Source organism: Eurosta solidaginis, chromosome 2 (genome assembly GCF_040869045.1).
Source record: "Eurosta solidaginis isolate ZX-2024a chromosome 2, ASM4086904v1, whole genome shotgun sequence".
Lineage (NCBI taxonomy): Eukaryota > Metazoa > Arthropoda > Insecta > Diptera > Tephritidae > Eurosta > Eurosta solidaginis.
The window spans coordinates 57,579,027-57,602,126 of NC_090320.1; the positions used below are offsets into that span (position 1 = coordinate 57,579,027).

The 23,100-nt window shown below is 38.9% G+C and overlaps 1 protein-coding gene across 7 annotated transcripts in view; it reads left to right on the plus strand.

Annotated features, from left to right (window-relative positions):
* CYLD (ubiquitin carboxyl-terminal hydrolase CYLD) overlaps positions 1–23,100 on the plus strand; it is a 50,034-nt gene that overhangs the window by 12,855 nt on the left and 14,079 nt on the right. For 5 of the 7 annotated variants that reach the window (XM_067765458.1, XM_067765461.1, XM_067765456.1 and 2 more), the window contains 8 exons: positions 1,103–2,093; positions 12,289–12,574; positions 15,478–15,647; positions 15,720–15,874; positions 20,050–20,268; positions 21,479–21,713; positions 21,784–21,931; positions 21,996–22,192. In XM_067765458.1, the coding sequence (XP_067621559.1) occupies positions 1,103–2,093; positions 12,289–12,574; positions 15,478–15,647; positions 15,720–15,874; positions 20,050–20,268; positions 21,479–21,713; positions 21,784–21,931; positions 21,996–22,192 (2,401 nt within the window). Of the gene's footprint in view, positions 1–1,102; positions 2,094–11,898; positions 12,186–12,288; positions 12,575–15,477; positions 15,648–15,719; positions 15,875–20,049; positions 20,269–21,478; positions 21,714–21,783; positions 21,932–21,995; positions 22,193–23,100 lie in introns of those variants that run through there. The other 2 variants (XM_067765459.1, XM_067765462.1) reach the window with 2 other exon arrangements.

Consider the following 23,100-nt stretch of genomic DNA (forward strand, 5'->3'; position numbering starts at 1 on the left):
CCAGGAGCTGCTGGGAGGATGACAATTTGTGGGAGGGACGCAACAAATTAAATGGGGTTACACTGAAATGGCAGTCATTGGTCGGGAAAAATCCCGAGTCGCTCCGGTTCATAGAACGGACGGCCTTGGGAAGCGCCTGTCGTAAGAGGCGACTAAAATACGAAGTATATTAAAAGTGTTGTGTAGTGCAACCCTTTCAAGGGGTTGCCAGCGCAATATATAGCTTCTCCAGCCCAATTGGCAACCTCACCTATCCGTGGCGAATCCTGTTTCCTTAACAGCCGAGGCTCTGGCGACCCCAAACTCCTGATGGATCTAGCGCATGGGAGGGCGACATGGCCTAGAAGGTTGCATGTAAAATAAATAAATGTAAGGCGCGATAACCTCCGAAGAGATCTAAGGCCGAGCTTCTCTTCCAATTTGCGTCGTGCACCTATTGATTTTCCCTACAAATCGGCCGGACGGGACCTACATGTTTTATGCCGACTCCGAACGGCATCTGCAAGGCAGATGAGTTTTCCCTGAAAGCTTTTCATGGCAGAAATACTCCCGGAGCGCTTGCCAAACACTGCCGAGGGGCGACCCCGCTTAGAAAAATTTTCTTCTAATTGAAAAACCTTATTTCTAAAATTTTGATGTTGCTTTGCCCGGGGTGTGAACCCAGGGCATACGGTGTGGTAGGCGGAGCACGCTACCATCACACCACGGCGGCCGCTCAGAAGGTTGCATGTGGTCATAACAAATCGTTCCCGAGATGGTCGGGCTTGGTACCGGAACGTACCGGATCTGCATCCGGCAAAGGACCATCAACATCGATAACACTCTCCAAGGCATTCGGGGGCCTTTCGTGCCAGCTTCAAAACAGACTTTGTCTGGCCTATCACAGTGTAAATTCAAAATCCTTTCAAAGGATAAACGGCGTTTTTGAAAATTGCTAGTTATGGCACTCTTCAACCGTGCGCCGAAATATAAATACTTCGATAGTGGAGCCGAGGTAGATGATCTTTTACTTGAAAAAGTTATGTATAAAATTGAATAATGTTCTAGAAGATTAATATTTAAATCAACCACTTTTGTATGAAAACATAAAAATTTCTTTTAGCATTTAGATAGCGGCCGCTCACCACAATCCGATGATATACCTTTTTCCATAGAATATATGCGAAGTGAGCCAACGCTTACCATATTTACAACAGCTGATAATCTTCTACAGTTACCAAGCGAAATAAAGAAAAAGTTCTCGGTACCGGAATTTATCAACGAAACTCTTAGACAAGTTCGTGAGGCTATTGTACCATCTACGTGTGCGAACGGCAGCAGCGGAAGTGTTCATAGCAACACGAACTCATTCCGTAGACAAAGGAAACCAAAGAAAAAGGCGCCAAGTTCTAAATTTTACGACATTCCAAACTCTCCAACAACTAATAAATCAAATCCAATTATAAGTAATACAACGGTAATAGGAGAAAATCAAGAGATGGAACGCGATAGCGCTAAGTTAAAACATTCGGATGAGTTAGATAATATCGCTAAAATGATATCGTGTGGTGGTGATTTTACGCATTCAGTTGAGAATTATGAACGTAACTTAGAACGCCAACATGGTGCTACAACAACATCTGCCACTACTTCGGCTACTGTACCAGCAGGTATATTGAAACATCGACCCAATACAACATCATTAAATGGTAGCCATAGAGATGCCGGTATTACTGCATCTACAATGCGTCCATTAAATGTATTGAGCATGAATGACCGTGAAATTATTGTTATAGATAAAGCAGATATAAGAGAGTCTACAAAAAATGATGATGTTATTGTGGTGGATAAAACTATGCAACAGGAAGTCAATTTGGCTGATTTATTAGGTAGCAATTGGCCAAGTAACGCAGGCGAAGCAGCAGCTATATTGAATAATAATAAATTGAAAATGGCAGGTAGTGGCGGTAGCTTAGATTCAGCTCAAAACAAAGCTGCACGTAATAAATCACCGAATCCTTTAATGCACATTAGCGGCGCTAAAACGGCGAGCATAGTAGCCACAGAGGACTTTATTCGTGCTGAAGCAGCGGGCGAAGCTATGGAAACAAATAGTAAGTATATACACAAAAATTGTGTATAAAATTTTTAACTTCGTTATATATCAATGTACTTAGCAAACAAATTTTGTATTTTCTGAGCTTAGGTATTCTGTATTGCGAGGGGGAAAATTTGTATTCGTATATGAAAAAGGGGTTGTGTAGCGCAACCCTCTGAAGGGGTTGCCAACGCAATACATAGGTTCTCCAACCCAGTTGTTAACCTCACCTATCCGTGGCGAATTCTGTTTCATTAACAGCCGAGGCTCTGGTGACCCCAAGTTCCTCATGGAACTAGGGGATGGGGAGGGCGGGATGGCCTAGAAGGTTTAATGTAGTCATTTAAATCGTTCCCGAGATGGTCGGGCCAGCATCTTAATGGTGCTGTGTTACCGGAGCGTACCGGATCTGTATCCGGCAAAGGACCATCACATCGATAACACTCCCCAAAGCCTTCGCGGATCAACCTTATCGCTACAACAACAACAACAACAACCGGAACGTACCGGATCTATATCCACCAAAGGACCATCAACATCGATAACACTCCCCAAAGCCTTCAGGGAGTGTCTTTATCGTTAATACAACAACAACAACAGGGTATGATTGAACAGTTTTCGTATCACAATTCCTTCCGCCTCACGTAAGGCCCCAGCTATGAGCCCATAATATGAGTGAAATGCGTCCAAACTATATATGACAAACAAAATCATTTATCTGGCTCACAAATAGAAACAGATAAATATGTGGATTTATGTGGCTCGAATCGTAGTTGATGCATTTATGTGAGGTGGTGTGCTGGTAGCGTGCTAAATATTCTTACAGTTATGGAAATCGCGCTTTGTAATTTTATGAGTTCTGTCTAGGCTCCACAGTTTCATGTGATCTTCACACATTAATACAACAACACTCGCTGAAACGACCATAGACGTCCTAATCCGTTTATTATCCCGAAATTAAAGGAAGACAGGAGCTGCATATGATCCCTCAAGCAGGAAAGGCGTAGGCAAAGGCGCGGGGCTGCAAAATTTCCAAGATCATGTGCAAAGCCTACGATAGAAGATCCACAAAGTGGCTCATATCTCTGAAGAGAGCTGATTTAAGGCTCATGATGGGCATACTAACTGGACACTGCCTTCTGGCGTCACATGCTTATAAGTTAGGTCTCGTCAGTAACAGCAGGTGTAGGAAGTGAGAGCTGTAGGAAGAAATGGTCGATCATGTTCTGTGTTCGTGTCCTGCGCTCGCCAGGTCAAGGTTCCAGTTATTAGGGGCGGCAGGGTTGCCAAATCTCGAGGCAGCAATTAACCTAGTTCCTAGAAAACTTGTGGTATTTGCGAAGAGGACGGAGTTATTCTATAACATAAGTCGTGGTACCTAATTGGGGATTTTCCGTTTGGTCGTAAAACAAACTCTGGTAACACTATGGACGCATTCAGTATATGCGAGGTCTTTATTGACCGGCCAGTTCAACCTAACCTAACACATTAAAACATACTATGACTTTAAGCTCAAATCGGACGAGCTACACAAAAAGAGAACAAACACAAATGCATCATTTTCAAACTTTCGCATGACTCCGAATTAACAACGCCGAGATGATCCGATGGCTATCTGGAAATATTCCAAAGATAGTTCCGAACGGATCCGGAGTTAGTGTTGAAAAGAGCTGGCAATGAACCCAAAAGAGTAAAAGAAAGCTATTCCGAAATGATCCCGAAACACTTTCGATTCTTAAAAATATCCGCGATTGGTCTCATAATGATACCGAAAACAATTTCTATGTTATCTCAAAATGGCCTTGAAATTATACCGCAATTGTGTCGAAACATTAACGAAATTTGAAAAACTATTTAAAAATAACATCATCCCAAGGCGTGCGAACAAAGATAAAATAGGCACGATAGTTCTGACATGGTGGCCAACCCGAAACCCGAAGTTATACTAAAAAAAAAATTCTCAAATGATTTAGAGATAGTTGCCGAAATTAACCCGAAATAGAGCTGGAGTGGTCCCGAAAATTATACGGAGATATTCTGTAAACGATCATAATGGCTCACGAATGGTCTAGAAAACAGTACAGAAATGTTCAGAAAATAGTTTCCAATTTATTCAAAAATGATCCCGCAGTTATCCTGAATTCTTCTCGAAAAAAGTCCCGAAATAACCCAGAAATGATATCCAAACAGTCCTGCATTGTTTCCGAAATTATTCGAAAACACTCCGAATATCTCACGTAAATCTTTTGACGTTGTCGCAGTGGCAGGCGGGTGCTATTCACACACAATTATTCAAAATTGAATAGACATCGATTTTTAAGATCCATGAAAAAATATTATTGGCTTAGATTAAAAAGACTCAGAGTTTAACGATAGAAAAGGCTGTTGTTGTTGTTGTTGTTGTAGCAATAAGGCGATAAGGTTACTCCCCGAAGGCTTTGGGGAGTGTTATCGATGTGATCGTCCTTTGCCGGATACAGATCCGGTACGCTCCGGTAACACAGCACCATTAAGGTACTAGCCCGACCATCTTGGGAACGATCTATATGGCCACATTAAACCTTCAGGCCATCCCTCCCTCCCCACCCTCAAGTTCCATGAGCAGCTTGGGGTCACCAGAGCCTCGTCTGTTAGTAAAATGGGATTCGCCGCTCGAAGGTGAGGTTGACAATTGGGTTGGAGAAGCTATATATTGCGCTTCACAACCCCTTGAATCCTATGAAAAGGCTGTTCCCTGGTGGTTAGGGTATACCGCTACCTATTTTTCCAAAATTGGTTATAACTCGTCTTATATTACCTCCATGTTCTCAATACTATTAGGTAGGTATAATGGCTGCGATCCAGGCCACCCAAGTAGGATTGATACCACATAACTCGTTCAAACCTACTCAGTACAACATGGGATATGTACCCGAGTTATTGATATAATCAAGAATATTTGGAATCCTTATTGCCGATAATCTTCCCAGATTTTCCAAAAAAGGCCTTCCGAAGGACCTTAAACCTGTTCTAACTAGAGCCGTATCTTAATACAGAAAATGCTCAACAGTCTCTTATGCAGTTACGTCTTTTCAACCTCAGCAGTGGTCATTACGCGGAAAATACAGCTTCCACATGCGTGCCTAGAGCCCAATGACTAGTGAAGACCGTTATAAATGTGTGTGTATAGGCCATGGATCTACCCAGTAGTCTCCTTGTCTTTCTTTTCTTTGCAGTTTGGTCATATAGTTCTTGAAATTGTACAGCCCGTGGTGCTCTTCCTTTTTTGCCGAGCTTTGTTCACGTAAAAATTCCGAATTTCCCCCTTGGCTACCCCCAGGTGTATGCCTACATCGACGTTGGTTATTCCCTCACCTTCTTCCGCTGGGCCCCTACGTGCCAGCTCGTCAGCCATCTTATTTCCTTTGATTTCTCTATGTTCAGGCACTCAGATAATGGTTATTTCCTGCGGTTAAGGCAGCTGTAAATTGCTTGCATGCCCCTATTAGCTTTGAGCTAGTGTATGAAGCACTTCGCGTGATTTGCAGGTCTACCGAATACCGAAGACTTCTGCTTTAAGCACGCTACAGCACGACGGCAGTTTGAGTGACGTAAAAATCTCTAGGGAATCGGAATAGATTTCAACCCCCACACCTGAGTACATTTTGGATCCATCGGTGTAGATTAGTATGCCGTTATTAGCTGCAATCGTATCCCTCCTCCATTCATTTCTACTTGGAATGATGGTGTTAACACCGCTCTCAAACTGCAGTTTGCGGAGGTAATAATCCATTTCGTAATTCAAAGTTTCCGGCGGAAGTAGACTAAGGATACTGCTATGTCCTTTCTGAGTATCCTTACAGCAAGCAGATTGGCTAAATCTAAATTTAAGTTACTGCTATGCCCTTTCTGAGTATTATTCAAGCACCCAGATTCCCCAAATCTCAGTGCGGTTTGTGCCGACGTACTTAATTTATGCATGTCTATTGGAAGTGGGTTTAAGAAATATAGGGTCTACAATCGCCGTGGGGCAGGTTCAGCAGGCTGGTGATAATGTAGTTCTTACTAAGAGCTTCCCACCGCACTATAAATCCATACGTCAGCACTGGTCGCACTACTGCCACATACAGCCATAGCACTAAGTTTTGGCTTAAGTCCCCATTTCTTAACGAGCATTGATCTGCAGACGCAGAAAGCGATGCAGTTTTGCCAACGTTTTTTGACTAATCACTGAAGGGTATGGACGAAATTAGGATCGTCACATTGCCATATAGAAAATATTGTGACGAATATTTGTATCACTAAGCGATACTACCATCCCTAAGCCGATAATAAGCAGTATATACGTAAACAAATCATTCATCATGTACACACAAGGCAGCAGAGAGATACTCACCATCAGCCGAAGTAGTACATATACACACGCATATGGCTATGCGAAAGACTATAAACTACAAATATACATGTACATATATGGTTGATAACCAGGCGTGAAGTTCGCGAATCTACTAGACCTTAGTAGAAATGGGTGAACGAGGCAACAGAGTATAAAAGCAGCGAAAGCTGAGTAATCAGTAATCAGTTTGATTTAAGCACGCTGTTGGTTGTGAAGTTAAATGTTATTGTGAAGTACTTTCAAAGTAGTCTAATAAAGACCATTTTTGCACTATTGAATTTTGGAGTTATCTATTCAACAGTTTAGCGATTCGAACGTTAGCAGAAGATTTGGAATAAGCGGAATTTCCCGAAATTCGTTACAATATAAAAGTGGAGCGCACATTACTTTGATTGGAAAGTTGGTAGGAAAGGAGATATTATTAGTCAATCAATTGCGCTCCACCTTTATATTTTTACTTCTCATAAATATTTTTGCAGTTTCTACGTGAAAATGTAAAAATCAAAGTTTAGCCAGAATATGTCTTTATGTAAGGAGACATTTTTCACTGATTTTTGTCCATTTATATAAAGCAAGTGCTTAAAATATTTTTATTTTATTCTTGTTTTCTCCTTTTCTTACATTTTCTCTCGGTGTCTTAACCTATCTGTTAAGTTTTACGCTTATATCTCAATGAGAACTTCATAAAAATCAATCCCAAAATTCCCTCCGCTCCGTTTTTTCTAAATATCTCAGTCCGTGCGCCCCCTAGCGAAACCTTTTGTATTGTGTCATCGACCTCGGAATTAAGCTCTAAATTTTTAAGCCTCTAGTTCATCGAGAAATTACTTAGAACCCGGTTTCAAATGTCCAAATTATTATCTAATTTTTTCGATACGTGCGCCACCTAACGGAATTTTTTCTCCTTTCGTTCCTTTGTCACGGTGTCTTAACCTGTCTCTGAGGTTTCATGTTTGTAGCTCAATGATAAGTTACACTAAAATCGATTTCAAAACACCAAATTTCCAAATTCTTATCTAAATATTTCGATCCGTGCGCCTCCTAACGGAATTTTTTCTCCTTTTCTTAAATTTTCTCGGCGTCTTATCCTATCTGTGAAGTTTTACAGTTGTAGCTCAATGAGAACTAACATAAAAATCAATCCCAAAATTCCCTCCGTTTCGTACGATTTTTCTAAATATCTCATCCCGTGCGCCACCTATCGAATCTTTTTGTATCGTGTCATCGGCTGTCATCGACCTCTGAATTAATTGAAATTTCATCTCTCGCGCATCGAGAAGTTACTTAAAAGCTGGTTTGAAAATTTTCAAATTCTTATCTAATTATTTCGATCCGTGCACCACCTAGCGGATTTTTTTCCTTTTGTTGCATTGTCACGGTGTTCTAACCTATGTGTAAAGTTTCACGTTTGTAGCTCAATGAGAAGCTACTTAAAAATCGATTGCAAGATTTGTATGAAAAGCGGACAAACATTCAAACGACCTAATATAAAGGAAGTAATAACAAAAAATTAAAAAACCCAAGATACTTTTTGCTTCTCTTATAAATAAATAACTGTAACGTATATGCGGCAAAGTAAAAGTTAAGCTAATTTTTAGTTGGATTTTAATATTTAGACTGACTTTCATGTGAGTTCATACTTACGTATAGCATACCCAAACCATGCTAGTGATGTGAAAGCACATTTTAGCTGTCAAAATTGTAACAAATTCTTACGATGTGATATTATCATTTTGATTAAACTTAGATATACTAAGAAATCTGAAATTTCAAAGGACTTGGTATTTTTGGGAACCAGAGTTAAAACTGAAAATAATATGTGTGGTTTGACAAACGTTCCGCCACCCGGCACTTACCGATGCTAATCATACCAAAAAAAAATATATATATTTACGTTCTGTTAACCTAACCTAACCTAAGTGATCTAAGCCGATTGAGGTTGTTATTGGGTATTGCCACCGAGAAGTACATATATGGACCTCTGCTTTTCCGAGAACGAGTAATTGAATGACCTCCACAAGATGGTTAAAGTCATAGATATGGAAACCGAATACACATACAGCGGCTACATCAGTTGGGCCATCGTATATATCAAAATTCTATCGACACTCGTACGTATTAGCAGATGAAAGGGTCATTATGCTTGCAAGATTGGGTGGAGATGAACTTCCGTGGTTGTCGTTGTTGTAGCGATACGGACACTCACCGAAGGCCTTGGGGAGTGTTATCGATGTTGCTGGTCCTTTGCCGAATGCAGATCCGGTACGTTCCGCTAAAAAGCACCATCAAGGTACTAGCCCGACCATCTCGAGAACGATTTGGTATGACCGCAACTTTCTAGGCCAACCCCTTGAGAGGGTTGCGTTACACAGCCCCTTGAACCAATTTGGTATTTTAGTCGCCTCTTACGACAGGCATACCTACCGCGGGTATATCCTAAGCCTCCTAACCCGCTGGGGCAATTTCTGTATATATCCTATTGGTCGGTGAGGCAGATCGAAGAAAATGACTGGGCGTTTGGTTTAACTTTAAAAAAGATCAGTCCAATTATGAAAAAAAAAGTGTAAAGCAAAAATAAGAGGAAAAACAAGAAGAAAGAGAAGATAAAAGAAGAAGAAAAAAGGAGAAAATAAGAAATAAGAAAATAACTAGAAGAAAGAAGATAGGGGAAATGAAGAAAACAGATATATTAGGAAGAAAGGAGACGAGTGCAAAAATATAAGAAAAAAGGAGAGGAAGAGAAAACAAGAAAAAGAGAGGAAAAGAAAATGGACAAGAAAAAGAGATTAAAAGAAGAAAAAGGCAGGACATAGAGAAAAAGGAAAATAGAAGAAAGCAGGAAGAAGAAAGAGGGGATGAGAAAAAGAAGATAATAAGAGATGAAGGAGAAGAAAAAGAGAGGAAAAAAAGAAGATGAGATGAAGAAGAGGAATATTATAAGAATATAAAAAGGAAAAGAAGTGCAGATAACTTCCTCTGAATACGGTCAATAAGCAGAAAAAGCAAAATAACAAAAGAGAAAAAATATGAAGTAATTTACAGAAAAAGAGAACAAGAACAACAAATAAGAGAATCAAAAACGGAGATAATAAAAGATAATGATGAAAAAGAGTAAGTGGAAGAAGAAAAATAAAAATACTGCTTGAGCAATGATTATTTGACCCATCGAATCTTCGGCTCTGTAGAAGTTGATCGTCTCTTTGTGACGGCATACCTTGCCTCGTAACTATTCTATAACCTGTATAATCCGTTAAGGGCGCTCAAGCTGGCAGTAATCGAGAAGTCTTGCCAGTGTATTTTTATCAAGAAAAGTTTCACAGCCGAGGCGACATAAGAGCTGTAGGAATCTACCAATCATCATCATCATTAATTGGCGCTTAATCGCCTAAGCGATTTTGGGTGTTTCGTAGCAAGTCAGCCCAGCTATCTCTGTTTCGCAATAACTGACGCCAATTGGGAGCACCATTGCTCGGTTTACAGGACTGCCTTCCTTGTCGATTGAGCAGAGCACACTTAAATTCCAAACTGGAGGCATCGTCATAGTCGGGTGCCCCAACGTGTTTTCCATCATCGGCGTTTAGGGTATCGGGTTTGTCTGCTCCCTCGCTAGCAATGTGGAGAAGTGTTTCCTCCACTACTTAAGTACAATCTTTTCGTAAGCTACCATTATCTCTTCTGCAGGAATCTGCCTGGTCTTGAAACCCTTCGTCATCCGCCGGATTTTTTGGTAGAATCTTTGGCGGATTATTCATATCAGCCAGCACTCAAGCCGCTCTGCCTCACTTTTTTCCAGCTAAATAGGCGTCCCTCTACGACACTTTTCCGGGAAATGGAGTAGGGATCGACTGGGACTGTGACTGGGCCTTGGCTGGGAACAAGGGGTGGAGATGATTAAGAACAACTAGAGAGAAAAGAAAATAGGGAAGAAAGAGATAGAGTTAGACGAAGATAGAGAGATAGGTATAGATGGAGCGGAAAAGACGGAGGGAGAAAGAGACGCAGAAAAAGAGAAAGGCAGGGGGAAGGGTGAATAAAAAGATTAGAAAAGGGGGGAGGGAGGGGACTGTTGTAAAATACTGTCGTAAAACGTTGGCGATAACAGTTTTTTGAAAAAAAAAAATATTTTTGGTGTTTTGGTCGAAAAATTTAACATTTCGCCATTTTTTTCGTAGGCTCGAAATTTATTTTTTTGGGTATGCGTAGTGGAACTGTTTTTTCCTGAGCCCAAATCCTATCGAAAAATCGATGGCGCGATATCGGTTAACAAATCGACCCAGTCTAACATACAACCCTCGGGGATTAGTACTGGAACAGGGAATAGGACCGGGACTGGGACTGGTAACAAGGGATTGAGAAAATTAACAGAACTAGTGAGAAGAAAAACGAAGGAAAGAGAAGGAGACTGAGAAAGAGATAGGATTAGAAGAAGAAAGGGAGATATATGGAAAGATGGAGCGGGGTAGGGAGAAAGAGAGGGAGCTAGGGAGAAAGGAAGGAATGAAAGGGCGGAGAGGGAGAAAGACGCGCATTAAGATGAGTGAATAAAAGGATATAGAAAAGGGGGCGAGAAGGAGAGGGAGATTAAGAGGTAAACGCTTATGCATCTAGACCAAAGGTAGGGCCTAACAACGTTTGCCGGGTCTGCTAGTTTTTTGGCAAATGGGAATAGGACCAAAGAGGATAAATATAATAAGAGCCGTCACTCGTTATTTTTTAGGCATTTTTACTCGATGTAAACTATGAGGTAGTCGCTACTTTTTTTTGGGCAAGATGTTTATAAATGTCTTCTATACATTTTCATGGGGTATTTGTGTTTATTTTTCCGAATGTATTTAATTATTTATTTAATTCTCTTTCCAAAAAACAAGTTTGCATAAAGTGACAACACCGCATGGATAAATGGAAGGGAATTGAAAGATATCCCTCATAAAACAAAAGTAGCGACTACCTCACAGTTTACATCGAGTAAATGCCTAAAAAATAACGAGTGACGGCTCTTATTATATTTATGCTCTTTGCTAGGACCAGAATTAAGATTGAGACAAATAAAAAGAACTAGTGAGAAGACAAACGAGGAGAAAGAGAACGAGACTGAGAAAGGGATAAAGTTAGAAGAAGAAGGAGAGATAGGGAAAGATGGAGCGGGGGAGGGAGAAAGAGGGGGAGCTAGAGAGGGAGAAAGACGCGCATAAAGATGAGTGAATTAAAGGAAGATGAAGGGGGGGGGGGGGGGGAGATTAAGAGCTAAAAGCTTATGCATCCAGATCAAAGTTAGGGCCTAATAACGTCTGCCGGGTCTGCTAGTTTTTTTGCAAAATTAATTAAAATTTTTATTTTTTTCTGCGATCATTCAACACTTTCGAATACTATTTCGAAATGCACATCTTTATCTCTGCTGTTCTCACATACACATTTACTTATATCACACCAAATAGCGTACAACATTCGTCTACAATAGTCAGTTGATGGTGTCACGCAATTTGTGTGTATTGTTTAAAAATAGTTTATTCTGTAAATAGCTTTTAGTGTTTACAAATTTGTTTCTACATTTTTTGCTTGAAAAACGTACACAATTTTTTAAAATATTTTTACTTTCCAATATGGAGACACAAAGTACAAGTTCGTTAACACCGAGTGATACTTCACTTTACAATAATATACCTTTAACTGTATTAGAATTCTACGCATCTGGGCCAAGCGGGTCATATCTATTCTCACCAAATATCTCACCAGGTTGCTGTTTAATATGAATTGTTCTTATTGATTTTTACTACGTATTTATAACCACCTGTTTAAGTTTATAAATTACTTTATTTTTATTTTTTTTATTTTACAGAATATGCAAATTCACGCGATTCGCCTGTTTATGATAATTTGGTCGATATTGAACCACCGGTAGAGGTGGAAAAATATACGCCTTTGCAAGATATTCCAGACACCGGTTTGGGTGTGGGCTCAATGGTGGAGGTTTGTATACCGGAGGCATCAGCGAATTTATATGGCGTTATACGCTGGATTGGCATGGCACAAACGCGCAAACAAATCATGGTTGGTGTAGAGCTAGAAGAAGATCAGGATGATCGCACATTGTCGACTACAAATGGCACATACAATGGAGTGCGGTATGCATTGAGCAAATACATACAGTTGGTACATCACCCTATCTCGGTGACCAGTACAAAATGGCCTTATATTAGAATTTGCTGGAAGAACTTCTCAATTAAGAATATTTTCAACAAACGCTCTATCTCACAGATTGGCCAAAACACCCTTTTCAATTTTTTTTTTCATAAACGCCCAATTGTCAAAATCTTAGTTACTGCGTTTTCAAACGTTTGCTGAGTTAAGACGTTTTCTAAACGGCAACCATGATTGAGCGATATTCCTTTAAACATGCGATATATCGACTGCTGAGCGGAATATCACTCTATCTCGACTGCCGTTTCGAAAACGCCCCATGTTTGAAAAATTACTTCTTTCAGCATTTGTTTCAGAAACGTCTTTTCTCAGATATCGGTTGAAGATCGCCTTACTTAGAATTTTTTTTTTCAAAAACGTGCTATTTGAACTGAAACTCAATGTATTTTGACACTAGCTGGGGAATTTATGAACAAAATGCTGAGATAGGGCGTTCTTAAATCGGAACCTGAGATAGGGCATTTTTGAAAAATATTCTCAAATAGAACGTTTTTGAACTGGCACCCGAGAGAGAAAGAGAGACTGATATTCCACTCAGCTGTCTATATACATGGTATATTTTAAAAATGTAACAACTGATTGCTATGCGTTAGTCTTGCTTTAACTCAAAAATGGTTTGACCGATTTCGTATATTTTTTTTGCTGCGTTCGTTATGGAATTTTTGGAAAAGAATGCAGTGCCGCGTCCCGTTTATTTTAGACATCTAAGTATATACATAAAAATGAATGTCCGTTTGTGTGAGGCTTATAGAATCAAAAACTATACATCAATATAGCTAAACCATTATACAAACTATTTCATCGAGCCTCGAGAATGGTTTAGGAACAGGTCCGAGACCCCTCTGGTAGGTGGGTCTCGAGATATAGGCTACAACGTGGACCCGGGTACCCCTAGAATGTGTTTATAGAATATGGATATCAAATGATGAGTGCTTTAGTAGAGGGTAATTTTCATACCCCTGGGTGACTAGGATCTCGAGATATAGGCCAAAACGTAGATCAGGGTAACACTAGAATGTGTTTACGTTATGGATATCAAATGAAAGCTGTTGCTGAGAGCTTTAAAGCAATTTTCACTGTGATATTCGATTTAGTCGCATCAACCTAGCAACACTGATAAATATGCATGTGAAGCCGAAATTAAGACATGAATGGGGGTTCCACGTCCACGCCGCTTCATCTCCGACATTATTTGAAGAAGGTATCCAAAATTTATTTTAGACATTCCATATATAAGTGGAGATGCAGTTGGAGTGAGAGGGGTTGGATTTTATATAAGGTGCCACGATTTTCAAACTTTTGTTGATTTGTAGGGGTAGAGGGGGTCCTAAAAATCACAAAATTATCATCCGCAGCTCTAGGAAACTCCTAGTTTATGAAATATAAGCTCTTTAATTTCCAAATTTAGTAAAATTTCAACTTAAGTCCTGCACTTAAAATTCGGGTCGCACATGTCGATAGCGGTATCAAAAGACGCGTATTCGCGTCAAGATTCAGAATCCGAAAGCAGAAACTATATTTTGTATCTCGTTTAAAAGTTATTCGCGGAAAACACGTCGGTACTATTGTCGCTTTTTTCGTTAATGCTATTAAACAAACGAAAACAAATGAAGGTGGTGAATAGTGTTGCCAGCTCCGCAACATTATCGTTTTATCTTGGTAGAACATTATAAGGTGGTGGCACGTCGACATAAATGCAAACAAACATACACTATCACTGTATTTTGTTTTTGTAAAACACTTAATAATTTGTAGTCTAATATTATTTGGGGTGCTGCGCAGAAGGGTGTACTACGCAGAAGGACATCACCGTGGCGGTAGCCACGGTTATACCACACACCCGGACTTGGCATGGCGTAGCCCAGGGTTATTTTTATATTTTTTATTATAAGCGCGGCCGAAGGCCGCATATGCAGAAAGGTGTTCTACGCAGAATTACCGTTGGAATCAGCATAAAAATCTCTATAAAGTCCGATTTTTTATTTTTTTTATTTTTTTTTTGACAAATGTATGTATTCTGCAATTGTTCCAATTAAATACATTAATTTCAAATTATTCAGAGAATTACAAAACAAAATACATTGATAGTGTATGTTTGTTTGCATTTATGTCGACGTGCCACCACCTTATAATGTTCTACCAAGATAAAAAGATAATGTTGCGGAGCTGGCAACACTATTCACCACCTTCCTTTGTTTTCGTTTGTTTAATAGCAACAACGAAAAAAGCGACAATAGTACCGACGTGTTTTCCGCGAATAACTTTTAAACGAGATAAGAAATATAGTTTCTGCTTTCGGATTCAGAATCTTGACGCAAATACGCGTCTTTTAATACAGCTATCGACATGTACGACTCGAATTTTAAGTGCAGGACTTAAGTTGAAATTTTACTAAATTTGGAAATTAAAAAGCTTATATTTCATAAACTAAGAGTTTCCTAGAGCTGCGGATGATAATTTTGTGATTTTTAGAACCCCCTCTATCCCTACAAATCAACAAAAGTTTGAAAATCGTGGCACCTTATTCAAAATATTCCCCAGTGAGAGTGGCAGTTAGAGTTATAGTGAGAGTGGGAGTGACAGTTGTAGTGGAAGTGGCAGGGAGAGAAATGGAATAACGGATGGACAAGAAAAAGAAGAGCAATTGAGGATAAAGTAGACGAGAATGGGGAAGCGAGCCCAACTTCTTTAATGCAGGCAAACCAATTTTCGGACAGGTTAAAGTCTGTCGAGTACAGTAGTAATATATAAATTTAAAATAATTTTTGTTACCTTCAAAGATTATCTTTCAAATAACCAAATTTTTCTTATTTTTTTATTTTTGCAGATATTTCAAATGTCACGATAATCGTGCACTCTTTGTCACATCTGATCGTTGCTCTACTGATCGTCGTTTTATTGAGTCAGATGGTAAGACTTTAACAAATATACCAACTGATTCAAAAATGTTTGGACAAGTAGAATGCCCATCAGTTCCAGGTGCTGTGGCGCCGTTAAGTGAGTTATTTGTGAAAATTAATAGCATTATAATTCTTGTTCGTATCAATTATTTATATTCTATTCTTGTAGAAATCAATAGTCTTGAAGAGTTGGAGGAGAATTGTGGTAAATTTAAAGGCATACAAGGACATCATAACTCATGTTATTTGGATGCGACCTTATTCGCAATGTTTACATTTACGCCTGTATTCGATTCGTTGCTGTTTCGACCAGCAGAGGCAGATGTGAGCATATACATACATATGTGATACTTATAGTGATATTAACATAAATATATGTAGCTAGGTATTCATGTAGGCTTGGTTATCAGGTTATATTTAAGGAATACAAATTTGCTAAAGCAAAATAATTTTGATAATAATGACACTGGCGGTAACTGCAGGCCTCTCAAATCAAATCGCCAAGATATATCATCTTATGTCACCAGACCATCATCTACACAGTGGGGCGTGACCACATTGAACCTCCTAGGCCATACCGCCCTCCACCCCCTAGTTGCATGAGAAACTTGGGGTCGCAGCTCATCGTCTGGTAAAGACACCGGATTCGCCACGAGTATGTGAGGTTGACGATTGGATTGGAGAAGCTATTAATTGCGCTGGAAATCCCTTGAAAGGGTTGTGCTACACAACCCCATCAATCATATGGGTACTTTAGTCACCTCTTACGTCAGGCATACCTGCCTGATGTGAGTATATTATAAGCCAAGCCGTTGGGCGGAAGAAAATGGCTTATAAACAAAATCTATCGTGTTCAAACCAAAGTTGACAAGGGATGACGCAAAAACTTTCCAATATACATGAACTTTCTACTCTGTCCGGGAATCACCAAAACAATTCAAGTTGCTTATTACATCGAACACGTAGTGGAACGGATAAGCCGTCTTATATTTAGCTGGAGGATTAAAATATTCTAGATAATTTACAGTGGTATGTAGTTTGCATTCAATTTGTGTCTTGTCAAGTAAAAACTTAAAACGTCTTAAAACTCAAAAACGATTGCGAAAAACTTATTCTTATCTTTTATTTATTTTAGTTGTTCTACAAAAATTTAACAATTTAAAAACTTTGAAAATTCGAGCAGTTTTTGAAAATCTTCATATAAGTTTCCAACTGTATACCTAGAACTTTCAGACTGTAAACATTTTTGAAAATTTTCTGTCAAATTTTAAATTATACCTAGATTTTTTACTACTTCTTATCTTTTATTTATTTTAGTTGTTCTACGAAAAACTTAAAAAGGAATTTGAAACCTAATTTAAAAACTTTGAAAATTCGAGAAGTTTTTGAAAATCTTCATAAAAGTTTCCAACCGTATACCTGAAACTTTCAGATATCTTTCGACTACGTAGTTTTGTAGTTCAATCAATTTTCGTCTCACTGAGTATACTCTAAAAATATTTTCAAATTTGTAAAAGCTTTCAAAATCTTCGTGTAATTTTGTTCCAGCTAAGGAGACGTGTTAAATTCTTCCAAATTCAACAACAGTTCGAAAAATGTTGAAAATTCTATACATTTTTGAAGATATTCATAAAATTTTCATTTTGTGGTTCAATCAACTTAATTTTGGCAAAGTAAACATTTAAAATCTCTCAAAATTTAGAAACAATTTCGTAAGAGGCTTTTGGAAAATCGTCATAAAATTTAAAAAATTATACCTAGATTTTTCTTTTTATTTTAGTAATTCAACAAAAAATTTTAATGAACTGTACAATGAAAATTATAAAAACCAACTTAAAAAAACTTCGAATGCAAGAATTTGAACATTTTCATGAATATTTTAAATTTGATACCTAGAATTTCCAAAAACTTTTGAGAGTACGTAGTTTTGTAAGTTAAGTTAAGTTAAGTCTAGCTAAGTATAAGCTTAGAATCTCTCAAAATTCAAAAGTTATTTGGAAAATTTCGTAAATTTGAAATGATTTGGAGTGTTTCTTAAAATTTCTAAATTTATTATCAGAATTTTGCAGCTTAACTGTTTGGCCAATATTATGTAAACCAATTTCACAAACAATTTCGGAATATTTGGCTAAAGTTTTTGAAATTCTTCATGAATGTTTTAATATGTATACCTAAAATTTTCATAAACTTTTCGCGTATGTCCTTTTGTAGTTCAATGGAGCTTTGGTCTTAAAATTATAGTTTAAATTTTACCTAAACAAATTTTACACAACTAGTTTTTAAAGGAAATATAAAGCTTTCGTAGAAAATAAAATTTTAAGGACTTCAAAAAAAACAACACAATTTCAAAAAGGAAAATACGAGTCTTTGAATGTCCTTGTAGCTCTGTATTTCAAGCAATTTTAAAATATCTCAAAATTCCAAAAAGAATATACTGGACATTTTTGAAAGTCTACAAGGAAATTTCAAAATTTAAACCTAGAATTCAGTAAAATATTCAAAAAGTTGAACTTATAACAGTTTCAATTATCAATAATAGAAGGATAAACATTTGCAGAGCTGTTAAAATGTGAACAGATTAATCTCAACAAAACTACCGCATCAAAAAAAAAAAAAAAAAATATCTATCCTCCTTTTAGCAGAGCAGTGCACCTTAAACTCTGATCTATTTATCTAATACCAACAGAATCGAACAGCGGGTTAGGGGGCTTAGAATATACCAGCGACAGGTATGCCTGTCGTATGAGGCGACTAAAATACCAGATTCAAGGGGTTGTGTAGCGCAACCCTCTCACGGAGTTGCCAGCGCAATATATAGCTTCTGTTGTTGTTGTTGTTGTAGCGATAAGGTTGCTCCCCGAATGCTTTGGGGAGTGTTATCGATGTAATGGTCCTTTGCCGGATACAGATTCGGTACGCTCCGGTACCACAGCACCATTAAGGTGCTAGCCTGACCATCTCGGGAACGATTTATGTGGCCACATTAAACCTTCAGGCCATCCCCTCCCTCCCCACCCCAAAGTTCCATGAGGAGCTTGGGGTCGCCAGAGCCTCATCTGTTAGTGAAACAGGATTCGTCGCGGATAGGTGAGGTTGACAATTGGCTTTGGAGAAGCTATATATTGCGCTGGCAACCTGAAGGGTTGCGCTACACAGCCCCTTGAATCTGGTATTTTAGTCGCCTCTTACGACAGGCATACCTACCGCGGGAATATTCTGACCCCCTAACCCGCTGGGGTATATATAGCTTCTCCAACCCAACTGTCAACCTCACCTACCCGTGGCGAATCCTGTTTCATTAACAGTCGAGGCTCTGGCGACCCCGAACTCTTCATGGATCTAGGAGGTGCGAGGGCGGGATGGTCAAGAAGGTCGCATGTTGTTATAACAAATCGTTCACGAGATGGTCGGGCTTGGTACCGGAACGTACAGGATCTGCATCTGGCAAGGGACCATCGACATCGATAACACTCCCCGCGGCCTTCGACGTCTGAACGTACTCGAAAACATGGAAATCTACAAGCAGAAAACATTCGACGGTAGAATAATAAACGAACAGATAATCACAATTTCTGACACAATATTTGAGCCTTTAAAACTTGTTTACAAGAAACAAAGTAATCACACAGGTACAACAGACAAACACACCAAAGCAACAAACCCGCAAACCCACAAAGAAGGTCAAACGACTAGAATTACTGACTTTTACCTGCCTCAGTCAGCCACACAAATCGATCAGTAAAAACCACCAACGGCTCTGAAAGAACACACCTCACATTTTGACAATACCTACGAAATATAAATACAAAACAAACGACAACAATAGATCAGAACGAAATCGACACTGAGGATAGCACAACGCCGAAACCGGTTTGTCTCGAAACCAAATTTGACAAGGGATGAAGGAAAATCGTTCCAATATACATCGTTCTGACCTTTCTTTAGATCTCCGGGTTTTGATAGATATCTGCGATCTATTAGCGTCCCTGCCTTGGCGGCCACCGTGGTGTGATGGTAGCGTGCCCCGCCTACCACACCGTATGCCCTGGGTTCACACCCCGGGCAAAGCAACATCACAATTTTAGAAATAAGGTTTTTCAATTAGAAGACACTTTCTAAGCGGGAAAATCAAGAGGAGCACGACGAAAATTGGAAGAAAAGCTCGACCTTAGATCTCTTCGGAGGTTATGGCGCCTTACATTTATTTATTTTTGTTTTTTTTATTAGCGTCCCTGTCCGGAACTGAAGCACTGGTTCGTCTTCTTGGTGACAACCGGAGTCGCAGCGTTTGCTTCTTTATAAGTTTATTTTTTTTAAGGATATGGTAGCGTTTTTACGAAAAGAAATGTGGAGCCATGGCGGCCAAGAAGTAGAAATGGAACTACCTCTCTGTATTTGTATCATAGTTCTTCGTGACTCCGAGAACGATCTGAAAAATTATAAAAAATAACAACAAAAAATATGAACTGTAACAATTTTTTTTATTTTTGCTCTTCTAGGATATATCCAGCTATACAGAGGCACAAAAAGTATTGCGTGAAGAAATTGTTAATCCGCTTCGTAAAAATGTTTTCGTACGCGCCGATCGCGTTATGAAATTGCGTCAATTGCTGGATAAACTTAGCTCGGTTAGTGGGCTGACAAGTGAAGAAAAGGATCCCGAGGAATTTCTGAATAGTTTGTTGGCACAAATAATGCGTGTAGAACCCTTTTTGAAGGTAAACACAAAAAGCTTATTATATCATTCAAACCATTGAAAAACTACACATTAAAGGCCGCTGCACAATGAAATTTGTCATATAGATGCGTTTAACACAAGCTTAAGCATTTCAGTAACATCGCCACAATCAACCAAGATGTTGCGTTTATAAATATGAAGGAACTTCAGACTTAGCAATTGAAGTTTATTTCGCTTTGCCCATTCACATACAAAATTTTGAGAAGCACTGCTATAAACATTCTCCCTATACAACAAAAATACTTGCTAACATATTTGTGTCGTATTCATTTGTTATATTGCAGTTTTTAAAAATATTAGAAAAGTTACCAACGAGTAGGAAAAATAATTTGACTTGCAAAGTGTGCCAGCACCCTTAACCAAGCAAATGTCAAATTCTTCTTATGCTTTGCTTGCAACAAAATTTGCCAGTTGGATTCTTTTTCATGTCAAATGACACCAGTGTAGCTCAATCTACCGTCCTCCATAAAAATACGTGCAATCTACTCATAACTCTATGCAACAAAATCAACTTTTTTTCTGGGTATTGGACCAAATCCACTTTTTTGTAGAGATTGAGGCTTAAGGAGGCAAAGTACTATCTCCGTTTTTCGAAGTTAGCTTCCAAAAAATAGATATCGGCTTTCGAAGTTTGAAATTCTACATTTCGAAATTTTATTTTTTTTGTTAACGCGTTCAGCAAATTAAAAAAGTAAAAATGTTGTCGCTCTTTTTCCCTTATTTGAAGGGCTGAATTCTTTTTTTGAGAAATTTAGCATAACAGCTGTTATACGAGGTGAAAAGTCAGATAGTCCCATGATAGTAGCTACTACTTTCATGTCCGCACATACTCTCCACTGGAATTGCTCGTACTGTAATTTTTCAAAAAAGAATTCAGCCATTTAAATAAAATAAAAAGGCGAACCACGACCAGATTTTTACTTTTTTAATTTGCTGAACGCGTTAACAAAAAAAAAATTAAATTTCGAAATGTAGATTTCGAACTTCAAAACCGATATCTATTTTTTGGAAGCTAACTTCGAAAAACTGAGATAGTACGTTGTCTACATAAGCCTCAATCTCTACAAAAGAATGGGTTTGGTCCAATACCCAGCCGGCTGTTGCACAGTGTAATGCATACGATTGAGTTAAATGCATCTATATGAAAAACTGCTTATGTGACGGGGCTTTACAGTTGATTTTATATTTAGTTAAATTCGGGTCAGGATGCCTACTTTTATCAGCTGTTTGTGGAAAAGGATGATCGTTTGTGTTTTCCAACTGTACAACAATTATTTGAACAAAGCTTTCATTCATCAGATATTAAGTTGAAAGAAGTACCTTCTTGTTTGATTATACAAATGCCACGTTTTGGTAAAAATTTTAAAATGTATCCACGCATTTTACCCTCACAACTATTGGATGTTACCGATATCATAGAGGATTGTGAGTATATAATATGTAATACGTATATGAAGTGGCATTGCATTTTTAAATCCCCGCTCTCTCGCATTAGCTCCACGACAATGTTCGGTTTGTGGCAAATTAGCCGAGTATGAATGTCGGGACTGCTATAGCGTTCTTCTACAAGGCGTTGGTGTTGGATTGGAGGGTACAGCTTTTTGTTTGAAATGCCGTGATACTGTACATATGCACGCAAGGCGGTAAGTCATGACATTTTATTATGTATATTAAGCCAATTCATATGTTTTCTTACATTTTATTTAGTACAAATCACACTCCAAAGAAACTTTCTGTGCCTCAAGACTTTCGTATAATGGCTGATCATATGAACGTGCCGCGTTTATATATGGAACTATTCGCAGTAGTTTGCATAGAGACATCACATTATGTGGCTTTTGTTAAGGCTGGTTCGGGTCCGGATGCGCCGTGGTGTTTCTTTGATTCAATGGCTGATCGAAAAGGTTACTACATATTTACAACAGTGTACAATTTTTAGAGATGAAACGATATCATGAAAATAACGATATCTATACTTGCAAGTAGCATCGAAAAAAAGTTTCGGAACGCAAGTTATATAGATACTTTTTTATACTCAGCTGAGCAGAGCTCACAGAGTATATTAATTTGTTCGCATAACGGTACCCCGTAATGGCATAAACTAATCGAGATAGATATAGACTTCTATATATCACCGTGGTGTGGCGGCCACCGTGGTGTGATGGTAGCATGCTCCGCCTACCACACCGTGTTGTTGTTGTTGTTGTTGTAGCGATAAGGTTGCTCCCCGAAGGCTTTGGGGAGTGTTATCGATGTGATGGTCCTTTGCCGGATACAGATCCGGTACGCTCCGGTACCACAGCACCATTAAGGTGCTGGCCCGACCATCTCGGGAACGATTTATGTGGCCACATTAAACCTTCAGGCCATCCCCTCCCTCCCCAACCCCAATTTCCATAAGGAGCTTAGGGTCGCCAGAGCCTCGTCTGTTAGTGAAACAGGATTCGCCGCGGATAGGTGAGGTTGACAATTGGGTTTGGAGAAGCTATATGTTGCGCTGGCAACCTGCAGGGTTGCGCTACACAGCCCCTTGAATCTGGTATTTTAGTCGCCTCTTACGACAGGCAAACATTGACTTTGTGGATAGTATGCGATCTTCTGCAGGCAGTTCGCTGCAAGCTGGCTTTCCTTACGGCCCGTTTGATTGTACCTCCTGCGCCATCACACGGGCTTTTGCCGTGAGAAGTAGCGAATAAATGCCATCCTGCTGCTCCGTCACTGAAGTAATACATTTTTTTAAACTGTGGATAGTTTATTTTAATATGGTCCAAAAATATTTTTTGGAATGAAAAAAAAAAGATACAGTATGGTG